The 13,161-nt window shown below is 40.9% G+C and overlaps 1 protein-coding gene across 3 annotated transcripts in view; it reads left to right on the plus strand.

Annotated features, from left to right (window-relative positions):
• Positions 1-2,706: 2,706 nt before the first annotated feature.
• Positions 2,707-13,161, plus strand: part of CFAP43 (cilia and flagella associated protein 43) — a 38,856-nt gene continuing 28,401 nt past the window's right edge. For all 3 annotated transcript variants that reach the window (XM_063405363.1, XM_063405364.1, XM_063405365.1), the window contains exons 1-5: positions 2,707-2,933; positions 4,749-5,002; positions 5,789-5,885; positions 8,638-8,805; positions 9,736-9,886. In XM_063405363.1, the coding sequence (XP_063261433.1) occupies positions 2,722-2,933; positions 4,749-5,002; positions 5,789-5,885; positions 8,638-8,805; positions 9,736-9,886 (882 nt within the window). In that variant the 5' untranslated portion in view covers positions 2,707-2,721. The remainder of the gene's footprint in view (positions 2,934-4,748; positions 5,003-5,788; positions 5,886-8,637; positions 8,806-9,735; positions 9,887-13,161) is intronic.

The raw sequence follows: 13,161 nt of genomic DNA on the forward strand, positions 1-13,161 counted from the left end.
TGACCACAGAGATAAAGTGATTCCCTTCCTGTGGCTCCACACACCAATCTTCAGGTTGGTGCTGTACATTAATAGGAAACAGCAGATTTATAGGGACCAGTGGGCTGGCACAGCTCTTGCCGAAGAGAAGGGAAATCCTGGCCTTGCCGGCAATGCACACTGCTCTGTCCAACCCCCAAAGCTAACAGAGCATTCTCCAGGCTCAGCAGTGGATCCATGCTTGCACAGGGGGCAGTCCTACCTGTTTTTGGTTTGGTTTTGTCACTGGAGTTGGGCCTCACACACAAAGACCAATATTCTCTGTGGTAATCTCACCTGCAGATAAACACCAAGATGGTCACTAGTAACATAACCATGACCTTGACACCATTATCCATTGCAATGGAGGAACTGGTTGAATCCATTGAATGGATTTTTGTTGAGTCACTGCTGCTTGATTATGTATGTATTAAACAGCTCAGCACAGAAAGGGAGTGGTAATTTGTTGCATAAGTCTGCCATGCCCTAGGCAAACAGAACCTCTACATAAGTTCTTTGCCAACAAAATAATTTCCCCTACCATAAAAAAAAACCCAACTGTGTTAGAGGACATAGTCCTTATTCCTTTAAGTATCCATCCTTCTTAAAGATTCAGCCAAATTTTGGGTGATGAAAACAGAGAAAATTAATTCAAAATCTCTCATAGCAATTATGAAACACACAGGCAGTCTGCTAACTCACAGCCTGGAGACAGGCATGTAGGAACTCAAACCAGCATCACAAGACCCACATGCCACAATAGCCCTCAGGAGCACCAAAGAAAACAAACCCACTTCCTCATTCTCTCCTGGTGGTGCCTGGCATGCAGAGTGCCTGTGGAGACAAGAGATGAGGCACGGGCTTGTCCTGCTGCTGCTGGACAGAAATTCCACTCTCCCTTCATTGCTCTCCAGCACTGTGAGTGCACACCAGAACTGCAAAACTGCACACTGCTGCAGAACAGGGAAGTAACAGCAAGCTAACACAAGCAATACACTATAAATAACAATCCTCCTGTAGGAAAGGAAATCTACTTTTTAAATACTTGGAGGTTCTTACTGTGTTACCAGGCTAAAAGCTTCAAGTACAGAGGGGAAAGGCTGCAGCTGTGCTTTCTCTTTTTTCCTGGGGAAAACTTCTCCTCAGCTCACTCTGAAGCTTCAGGAGCTTTATCATACACAATCCAAGAAGAACTTTTGTTCCTTATAGAATTCTAGAATCATCAAGGTTGGAAGAGACATTCAAGATCATCAAGTCTGTCATCCCTAAACCACATCACCCAGCACCAGATCCAGACCCCTCCTGAGCACCTTTATGGATAGTGACTCCAGAAAGACACAAGAGGGAATGGGGAAATAGGTGCAGCTGTCCTGCAGAGAGCCGGGCAGATGGCACTGCACCACATGCAGGGACACACAGGGTGACCAAGAGAATGGAGCCCACAGGCTCTTCCTCAGGGCTGATGCACTCCTACACTTGATTCAGCGACAATTGCCCAGGTTAAAAAGCCACAGATAGCAGTGGATCAGGGGCAGAACTGCTCCATCTGATCAACCATAAGAGCTCCCACAACGCCCCTCACGTTTCCCCGCTGCGAAATGTGGGGTTGTTTTGTGTCAGGTAGATAAAGGTCACCTGTGGAGTTGTAATTGTGAAATGTGTGGAACACAGCCATTGAACAGTTATAAAAATGAGCTTTAATAAATAACCGGAAGAGACATGGAAGGAGGCTTTTAAATAAATGTTTTTGCTTGCTTATAAGTGAATAATGTAAGCTTTAAAGTTTTCACAATATAAGTTTTAGGGGTTTAGTTAATATGAGTTTTACAGGCCTTTAACATGTAGGATAAAAGAATGTGGAAGTATTATTATTATTTACTTTTGAAAATAAAATCATTATAAGCTTTAAGCTGCTTTGTAATAAGAGGTTTTGAACTATAGCTTTAGAAAATATAGAAGGATTTGTAATCACCTAAACAAAGGAGGGAAGTAAGTTTATCCCAAGCAACAATCCTGGAAATGGAAGCTAGACATCCCCATCACTAAGCTACAGTCCTGGAAAGGGAAGCTAGACATCATAATTGATTTACAGTCCCAGAAAAAGAAGCTGGACATCACCATCGCAGTTGTATGATTCTGAGAAGGGAAGATGAACATGACAATCACTGATTCACAGCGCTGAGGTATAGAAACTCAACATCACAAATTGGAACTGATCACAATGGACTATAGAAATAAGACTTATTTTCAACCCTCAGGTGTAGAAATCCGACTTCACAAATAGAAACTAGGAGGAAACCACAAAAAAAAAAAAAACCCCAACCAAAAACCTGCTGAGAAATACTTATGAACATGTGAACATGCTCAATAAATACAAACAAGAATTAACAGCCGGTGTGCAGCTGGAGGGGAGACCCCACTCCACTGTACCCAGCGCCGCGCTGCTTCGCTCACACTCTATCACTTGAACTAATGAATTAATAAATGGATTGTTGGTTGATATATTGGTTGAGCCAAGCTCCTCATTCCTTACACCGCTACTCCCTCAGAGAAGACACGGCCCCTACTGGGCTATTAAATACCCGCCCGCGCTCTTTGATTGGCTGGCGCAGGGGCGCGGGCCAATCAGCTGCGGGCTCCGAGCCCGGCCAATGGCGGGCGCCGTTGCCGTTGCCAGGGCGCGGGGGTCCCGCGGCGGCGGCGATGGCGGCGGGGCCCGGCGTGGGGGGACCCGGCACGGAGGGGCCCGGCACGGAGGGGCCCGGCACGGAGGGGTCTGGCACGGCGGGGCCCGGCACGGAGGGGCCCGGCACGGAGGGGTCCGGCACGGCGGGGCCCGGCACGGCGGGACCCGGCACGGCGGGGCCCGGCACGGCGGGGCCCGGCCGCGCCGCGGAGGCCGCGCTGGAAGTGAGGTGGGGGCGGCCGGCACAGCCCCCTCACGCTCCAGAGCCCGGGTGGGGTGTGCGGTGTCCCGCGCTGTGCTCGCCCCGCGCGGCTCCGTGAACGGGGCGCTCCGACAGGGAGAGGAGGGGACGCTGCGCTGTCGGGGACAGCGCGGGGGGAGAGGGAAAGAAGCACGGGCACAGCTGACAGGATCACGGGATAGGGCCGGTTCGAGGGACCACAGTGGGTCCAACCTCCCTGCTCGGGCAGGGTCATCCCAGGCATGGTGCGTGGGATTACATCCGGGCGGCTCTGGGAGAGCTCCAGTGAGGGAGACTCCACAGCTGTCAAAAAACCTGTTCCAGTGCATGGTCGCTTGCACAGTAAAGAAGTTTATCTATCTATCTATCTATCTATCTATCTATCTATCTATCTATCTATCTATCTATCTATCTATCTATCTATCTATCATCTCTTTTATATATAACAGCCTGAACCCTTATCCCGTTAGGCCTTTATTGGATGTATAAGAATGATAAATTGAACTGTCACCCCTGTTCATTTATCCCTGCATACAAGTTCTCTAGATTCCATTTTACCTTCTTAAACAGAAATTAGAAATGCTTAATTTCCACTGATTCAGAACTTCTGAAGTATCTCCTCTGTTACCATGGCTTTCAGTTCACCTCCACAAGCACATTGTCAGTGCTCCCACTCTTCTCTGCCTCCACTTGACTCCTATGTAGAAAAAGAAGCCAAGAGCAAAAACTCATCAGAAAAGATTATGGGAAGTTATTGCTGGACTTAAATTATCTCAAGAGCAGTAATTTTAAAACGTTCCTAAGTATGTGAGTGCTGAGGCTCTATTACCATCTTCTCTGAAGAGTACGAAGAATCAGCAACTGAGCTAGTTTTATGACTGACTGATGTTTGTGAAAGGCATGTAAAAATGCTTCTGGTCATTGCAGAGAGCAAAGGTCTCTCCCAGTCAGATTCCCTGATTTGGAAAAAAAGCAGAGATGGAAAGTTTCTGAATGATAATTCAAAGGGAGTACAGCAATGTTGTACACAAGAGGGTATCTCTTACACTGCTGGAACTTTCCTGCCCTGGTACCAGCAGGCTAAACTGACATCCTCACTTGGTGGTAAATGCAAATCTCTTTGGTAAGATGACCCTGATGTTTGTCCACACACTTTTTGAAAAGTAAAAACATCTGCAAGCAGTTATGAATTTGGTGACATGTTTTAAGTTCATAAACAGAGTCCTCTTCAGTAATTTATTTTAGTCCTTGTGTAACACATCCTGTTTACATTCCAGAGTTTTACCATGTTAAAGTACTGGACTCTTTAAAGCAGAACAGTCCTCCTGGTTTGCTTCATAAAAACAGAAGCTGTACCTTTGTATTTTCTATCTTATGTGTATGAGATGAACTATGAAAGTGCAGAAAGGTTAAGCAAACACAATTGGGTCCCCAGTATAGATCATACCCATGCAATTCTTTCAAATAAAGTTATACCCTTCACTGGGGTTTGTGAGTATAAAACCAGAGCCTGTGAACTTGGCTGGCTTTATTTTTAGTGAAAACTGAAAGAAAGAAAAGCATCTCTCCATGTTCTTATGCCAGTCGTTTGTGCTCCATCAGGGTAAGATTAACCTTATGTTTTTGGAAATGCTGAACTAGTGACTCATAACACCAGATCTTAGTTGTGGTTTTGCAACACTGGTATGAGTCTAAATCCCAATCATCGGTTCACTGTATCTGAGGCTACAACATTCCCTTTTGCACAGAATTTTGAGAAATGTGTGTGATTAATGTCTTAACACACAGTTGCTTTATTTTCAGTTGGGTTCAGGGATTCTCAAACAAGAACTCGGCCTTTGTCAACAATCAAACTGTCTGCTACCCTTGTGGTAATTACATCCTCTTCCTGGACATCCAAACCAAGAAGACGAGAGCAGTGCAGTGTCAGAGTGGCCAGGTGGGAGCCTTTGCAGCAAATGCCAGCAGTCAGGTGGTGGCCTTTTCTGACCGGAAACTGAACCCCCTCATACACATCTACACCTTTCCAGAACTGACTAAACTGACACATTTAAAAGGTACTCGCGTGGTAACCCTCCTCATCATCATTTCATTAAAACAATATTTAATCATCAGTTTCTGAAGCTGTGGGGCTTTTTTATAAGACTTGAAGTACGGGGACTGTTTGTCCCTGTCACATGTCCCGTGACAGGGAACTGTCTCATGAAGAGATTCATGGAAGGCAGTGGAAGGAATTTATTTAGGTTTAAGGTGGGGAGGAATATGACCATGCATAATGAAGCTAATTTAAAAGGAAAAAGGAGTTAAATGGAATAAGTTTTAGGAAAATGTACTCAGAGTAAGCAATAAAATCATACAGCAGTAGATTCCCAAGCAGACTGCTGAGATATCCAGGATATGGGGGATGAGGATTCTTGCAGTTAAACTTTGGAGTTCAGGATCTAATATATATTTTTGTCTGCTTCATGTAATTTCTCTCCTTGGTTTAGTTGCGTACCCTATTCATGTTTCAGTTCCCTTACCATTTACATAAGGATCATGATACTTGCTTTTGCATGTATATGAATAAAATTATGACTGCAAAGGATTTCATGGGACTTGGGGAAAAATACTTTACAATTTCAAGGTATTATTGGAAAGGAAATTGAAAAAATTCCAAGGAGTGATACATAGGGAACATTTTTATGATCAAATCAAAATAATTATCTGCAGCGAAGCAAAGAAATCAAAGGCCTGAAGAATATTTAAACAGTTAAAATGGATATAAAGGAAGTGAGAAGAGGTCTGTGGGACTATAAAGTCTGGGACAACCAAAGACCATGTTCTTTATTTTTACATTTCAGGTGATGCTCAGCTGGATTATACCTTACTTGCATTTAGTTTTACAGGCCCTTATCTTGCCAGTTACTCTTCAATCCCAGAGTTTGTTCTTTCAGTATGGTAAGAGTAAAAAAAATTCTCTTATACCATTTGTGCTTAATTCATATTTTTGTATCACTACTGTTTTAGCAGAGATTAGGCTAACAAATGTGGAACACATACTGGTTGACTTAATCTCTTTTTTTTTTCTCCTGACTGATCATTGTCTGCAAACTTTCTGTACCAAAATTGCTGTTTATTTTCTACTGTTAGCAGACATTAGTCAAAATGGCTGTTAGCTGTAACAAAGTTATCTTTTACCTTCTTCCAAATTTTGTTTCTTGGAGTGCTTCCAGAGCCTCCAGCATCAGTTAATTATCTGTTCACTGTTGGAAGTTGAGCACCGTGCTGTTTGTGGAAGAAAGTTGCCTGCTGAAAAGAGGAAAAGGGTTCCAAAGCCGATTTGTACTGGTTTGTCCCCCCGGACTGTTCAGTGGTCCTCTTAATTACTTTTGCTTGATCTTAGTTCTGGCTTATAATTTTCCTCAGTGATTACACTAACTTGGATCACTGGGTTAGATCATAATTTTCTGCTCATTGATGTGAATTATTATATAATGCAGTGCAGATACAGAAAGGTAGAATATTTGATATTTTAATTGTACTGTAAAATACAATCCTGCTCCTGTCTTCATTGCCAGCTAGTTCCCATTTACTGTGGAGTCTGAGACTCAAAATAAATGGGGAGAGTGCAGTAGGAGAAAGGCAAACAACAACATGTAAGGAATAGTTTGTATTAGTTTACTGATTATCTTTTCTTGTACAATTATAAGTGAAGATGCAGAAACTCCTGGAATTTCAGAAATTCAGTAATGAGAGTAGATACTCTTATGGATGCCTCTTCTTTATCTTTCTGAAGAAGATTAATGTTTGCTGTGAACTCTAATCATACACAGTAGTTCAAGAAGGATGCCTGTGCATATCACACTGGAAACCAACAAAGGCTCACTGGCCTGACAGGTGACACACTTGTCACCTACAGCAGAAGTAACAGATGTGGTCCAATGTGTTCATTGTGTGCTCTTAAACAAAAATGCACCATCCTGAAAGACTTCTCTAGATTACTCTTAAAACCAGAAATACCTAGAAATGTTTAAAAGCTTTAAAGTAGTAATTTCCAAGGCCAAACAATTTTAACCAGTTTGAAACAGCATGTTACCACTATCAGCAGGTAATTGTCATAAAAACCATCCTAAGTCACAAAGAATTTAGTAACAAAATACAATTACATCAAAATATTTCAAAATATTAAGCTTAGAGTGTGTAATAATTTGAACAGAGGTGTGTGAATTTACTGTGAAATCAGGACCTTCATTTTTGTGATTGGATTATATTGTGCATTTATTGAAGATATGTGTGTGTATATATGTCAGAAATCACAGTGTTGAGCATTAGATGTCATGACTATATGACAATTGCACAGCCCTGGTACTTTAAGCAGCTAGTTTGGAATCAGAGGTATAAGAGATGTTTTGAAAGATGTCAGTCTCAAAATACAAAGAGCTTTGGATAACTAAAAGCTGCCTTTCATCTGAGATATTTTATCCCTAATATTTATTCTTTTCTTTTCAAATGAGAAGCTTGATGTCAGATTCCTTTTTAGATATACATTTCACCACAGTTTCACATCTTAGTAAATTATCTACTATAAAACCCTGTTGGCATTTTCTGGTAGGTATGAGACAAGAACATGCTGACAGATCTTTAGAAAGCAAGATACACTGATATCTTTAAAAGTCAGAATTGTAGTTTATAGCTTCCTGTAATTTTAATGAGGGCTACTGCATATGGGTGAATAATTCCCTTTTTTTGCATATGCTATAAATGTTAACCATTGTTTGCTTCGTGATTATTTCTGTGAGTGAATTTATTACAGCCAGACTAAAGGATTATACTGAATCCATTTACAGCAGTCTATGCATTTTAGATTTCTCCTCTCAGCAGTAGTGACAAATACTAAAGCTATAAATGTGACTTAAATTAACAGTCACATAGATTGTCCAATAAATTATGAAACAGTTTTAACCATTTTCTCCAACTGATGTTAATTAGTTCTTGGACAGCACCTAAAAAGGCAAATGCCATCAAATATTAATCTGAATATTGAAAAATATGCAAATTTGATGAGGACATAAAATCGGTTATACAGGACAAAAGAGAAGTCAGCAGAAAGCAGATTCCCAGACTTCTGTTAGCTATGCAGAACAGCCCCACACAAACTCTGCCCATGCTTGTGCCCAAGTTGGTTAATGCAGCTATAGCTTGTAAGTCTGCACTCACAACACAATTACTTGTATTAGCTAGGTAATTAATCCATAGATAATCATAGGCTGAATGTGGTTTGTTTCCTCATTATCACAACTTCCAGCTGCAAGCATTACAGTCATTATGTTACAGATTGGAAAAGCGAGGCTGGAGTGCTGAAGAGTTAATTGTTTGGGCCCATTTTAGTAGTCACTGATGGAGCTAATGTAAAAGAAATCCATTTCTCGTGACCATTGGTCTTTTCACAAAAGGGAGTGCCTCATAATGTTTCTAAAATGTCAGTTATTCAATCATTTTCTTGCAGTAATCATTTTATGTGTGGCTAATTAACCACATCCTTTCTCAAGAAGACCTTACTTGTTTGACAGCAGAAATTTTTTGTCAGTGACAAAGTATTTGTTTTCCAAACTGGATCTTGAACATCAGTCCTAATCACATCCAGACCTTCGGCTTTAATGTTTTTTACCTGTTTAATGGATTTGATTTTCTTTTATTCTCCTTAATGAAGGAACTGGCAAGAAAATATCCTCCTGTGCAGTGAGTCTCAGCCGGGGCTGACAGGAACCTCTCTGAGTTTTAACCCCATGAATTGGCAGCAGCTGTGTTTTGTTGCTGAGAGCTCCGTTACCATCTGGCGCATTGAAAAGAGCAAGGACGAGCATCACCTTACACGACAGTGAGTGCAACACCCCCCCAGGCTAAGAGCAACATCTACAAGTGTATTTTAATAACAAAGACTAGCAACACACATCTATTTGCAAAGGATTTAGTCCCACTTCGTTCACCTAGCAATTACAGTCAGTAATTGCTAAATCACAACCACTATAAATCTGTCTAGTCAATCAAATGAATTAAATTTATTATTTCATTTCTTAGTACTCACATGACCAGATGATGCACACCATGAAGTTAATACTAATCAGCTGCTTTGGCAGCCTTCATCAAAAGCTGTGTGACTGAATAAAGATAGTGCCTGGACTGCTTTTCTGTAAATGGCTACATTGAGCATTGACTTTGTAGCTATGAAACCATGAAATTTGGATCAATTTGGTCCTAGTAAGCATAGTTAAACAATATCTTGTTGTAATCACAAATTGTACCAAAAGGAGTATCAGTTTTCAATGTGATTTCCAACTTCTGTGGCTAGCTTACAGGTCCAGAGAGGATGGCTTTGTCAAAGCAATTCACAGAGCACAGCAAAACTAGAATTTATTTATGCCAAAATGTTTTTTGAGGTTGTTATAAAAGTAGTATGTATAGCTCAGGCTGGTTGACGTATAAAACCTAGGCTTCAAGGTGGCAGCTACTCTACCATTCCCAACAGTGTTTAATCTCATTAACTATTAATGTAATCAACATATTGCCACTTACACAGTTACACTAATGAAAGTATAAATAAGGCCTTAATTTGTGATCTGAAAAAAATACCAAAAGGTTCTGTGCCTTTTGGCATTACAGAATGCCTATTAAATACATAGGCATACTCACTTTTCCTCCATTACTTCTGCAGAAATAAAGCCCATTTTGAAAACAGCTTCTCTGTTTTGTATCAGCATTTACTGTTCATATTTCTTCTCCTCAGACTGTGTCTTTTGCCCTTTCACAGCCCTGTGGAACTCCCTGATAACTGTGGGGCCGTGAGTCCTCGTGAGGATTTGTTTTTCACACCTTCCTGTAATGATGATCCATACTATGGCCCTGATTTGCCAGTTTCAGCCATTGCTGGACTGAAAGGAGATGAAGCAGAAACATTTGTGGTAGTTACTGATTTTTTCCCTTTTTACTATTCCAAGTCATTATACTTTCTATACAAATAGGTGTCAATAAATTCATAATTCTAATGCTTATTAAATGGGTACATCCCAGTAAGTGGATCTGTTACCTCAACAATATTTTTGAACTCCATTTTGCCAGGAGACGGAGAAGGCACAATGCTGCTGCATAGTGCAGTACAATGTTGAGATGTCTGACACGGGCCCTAGCACAGTCATGCATCTGTTCAGTGGAGGTTTGAATCTGTGTCCCTGAAGCAGGATGAAGTGTGTCAGCATTTAACTGTGCCCAAGCTAAAAGGACCTGCTGAAACGTTAAAAATTTATTCCCATGCTAAACTGATAGTAGCCCTCACATATCCTTACTTCCCTTTTGGATTGCTTTCTTTCTGATGTTGAAAATGTCACAAGCTATGGAAACATTGAAGGCTTTTTTCCAGACAGCAACCCCTGCTTCTGAAATGCATTCCCATTCCACTGTAACTGTTGGACCTTGCCATTTGTCTCACTTATATTTGATTATTTACTTTTTATCCTCCCTTGAGATGCCTCTTTTTAGAGGCTTCAAAAGTGTTCTCAATTAGTTTGAAATTGATAATATATGCTTATTGGGGGGCTTGCCATTTTCTTCTGCCTTACTGCCTCTTAGGTTATGAGCAGATGATGAACTCCGCAAAACCCACTTTCTTCTTTATTCTGTAAAGTGAATGACAAGAAGGATTGGAGAAAAAGCAGTATTAGGTCTGTGAGGCTTAGTAGAATTTGTACTGGAATGGATGCCATTCTGGTCAGTAGTAGTAGGTTCTTAGGCTTGCAGAACCATTTTGTGAACTTCTCCACGTGGAAAAGTTTGTGCTTTCAGCCACACTAGATATATGTACTAGAGATCTCTATAGGGTTTTTACATTCCCAGCTGCCTTCAGAAAAACTTAGATTTCTTTTTAGCACCTTCAATGAGATTATGTTCTCCTTATCCATAGAAATATTTCTGGAGTAAGAGTAACCTGTTCTAATAGTCTTCATTGAAGATTTCCTTTTCTTTCAAATTATGATAAATATTTTGATAGTAATTTACTGTCCAGTTTTCGTAGCTGGTTCTATTTAGGTTGTCAGTATTGGTAGGTAATGAACAACAAGTTATTCAGAAATGAAATGGTTTTTTTCAGAAATACAGGCTCTTGTTCCTTTTGTTGTGGCAGTGGTATGTTGTTTCCTGTAGTAAACTTTGAGTTTAGTAAACCGGGAGGCAATGAATCTGTTTCTGGCATGTTTTCACCTTGCTCCAGGATATGGTAGCTGGGTGAGGTTTTTTTTAGGGCTTGAATTTATTGTGCCTTACAGTACTAATTCTCTCCTCCACGCATGCCTGTGCATATAAACTCCATCTCTAACCAAGCAGAAAAACTGAGTACTCTTAGATCTTCTAAGCCCTGATACTGGAGGACAATCACGTGCTTATGTCCTGTCAAGTTAAGCACCTCTGTCCAACCCCCCAGCACTGAAAAGCAAAGCCCACTGCCAGTCTGCCTGTTTGCTTCTTGGAGCAGTGTCAGTGTTCCATGCTCCAGAACCACGTACTGAGGCTGGCTGTGTAACCACAGCGGGGCAGCAGAGGGAAAGGAATTGAAATATCCTGCAGCTTTCCAGCCTTTCATTTCTTGCATGAGATTTTTCTAGATCAGAGTTTTCTAAATGTGCTTTACCACAGAATCACAGAATATGCTGAGTTGGAAGAGACCCACAAGGACCATCAAGTCCAGCTCCTGGCCTTGCACAAGACCATCCCCAGGAGTCACAGCCTGTCCCTGAAAGCGTTGTCCAAACACTTCTTGAGCTCTGTCAGGCCTGGTGCTGTGCCCACTGCCCTGGGGAGCTGTTCCAGTCCCCACACACCCTCTGGTGAATAATCTCTTTCTAATGTCCAACCTGAACCTCCCCTGACACAGCCTCAGGCCATTCCCTCGGGTCCTGTCACTGTCACCACAGGGCAGAGAGCAGTGTCTGTCCCTCCCTTCCCCTCACGAGGAGGTTGTAACTGCAGTGAGGTCTCTCTCAATTTCTTCTCCAGGCTGAAAAGACCAAGTGACTTCAGCTACTTTTTATACAGCACTCCCTCTAGACCCTTAACTATCTTCCTAGCCCTCCTTTAGATACTCTCTAGTAGTTTATTATCTTTCTTATATTGCAGTGACTAAAACTGCTCACAATATTCAGGGTGAGACAGCACCAGTGCAGGGCAGAGTGGGACCATCAAGCCCACTTGAACTGATTTCATCTCTAGCACCAATTTTCTCCATTGTCTTTTTACAAAACGTTTTGTGGCAGGTATCCATCATGGTGGGTTTTTTTCCCTGATGTGCTACTTAAAAGGGAGAGAAGTTCAAAAAAAGACAGCATTATAATTATTATTACTACTATTATTATTATTATTATTATTGTTGTTATTATTATTATGCACCACCACAGCATTGCACAGTCCAAGAAGCAATCTGTTTTGGGATTTACATAATCTCATTTTAGAATTAGCATATTTTTATGTGCAAAGACAGTCACGGAAGCAAGTACAAAGGAACATTGCAGAAATTGTGTTTACCCAGAAAGCGTCTGTTTTGCAGAAGTTCAGATACAACTATCCCAAAGATTTGTGATGTTCAAGCCTTATACAGTCAGTGAAAATGTCTATATTAGATGTTTCTCTGGGTGATATAAAGCCCTATTTGCTGTAAATTTGTTACCAACAGACATATTTGATTTATAAAATAAATATTAATACACTTTATTTTGGTAGCATTTTCCCCCTGAGAAACTAAAAATGCTTTGTAAGCAAAAATAGAATGTCAGTTACTTACTCAGAACCATATAACAAGGGCTTGGTATATTTTGCTAATGAAATCTAGGTACTTATGAATCTCTGTCCTATGTTTTCATCACAAGTCCATCCATATTTCCTCTTTTTTTAGAACCTTTAGTGAGACAGCTGGTGTTTTACAGAATTATAGATCTTTCTTTTTTTTATCTATTATATTGTTTAGTAACCCTCACCACTTCTGCACACATGCATGGTGCTTTGAATCCTCTCTTTTAAATGTTCTCCCAAGGTTTTCTTATGTTTTTTTTCCCTTCTTCCCCTCCCTGAATTCTCTTTAATCTGGTTCTGTCATGGTGTTTTTATGACCTCTGTTACTGTTGTATCTGAACAGGCCACTCTCTGTCTTTAATAATATTTGCTGGAGAAGTTCTGTTCTTTGTGTTTTATGGAG

The sequence above is a fragment of the Prinia subflava genome, chromosome 9, assembly GCF_021018805.1.
Source record: "Prinia subflava isolate CZ2003 ecotype Zambia chromosome 9, Cam_Psub_1.2, whole genome shotgun sequence".
Classification (NCBI taxonomy): domain Eukaryota; kingdom Metazoa; phylum Chordata; class Aves; order Passeriformes; family Cisticolidae; genus Prinia; species Prinia subflava.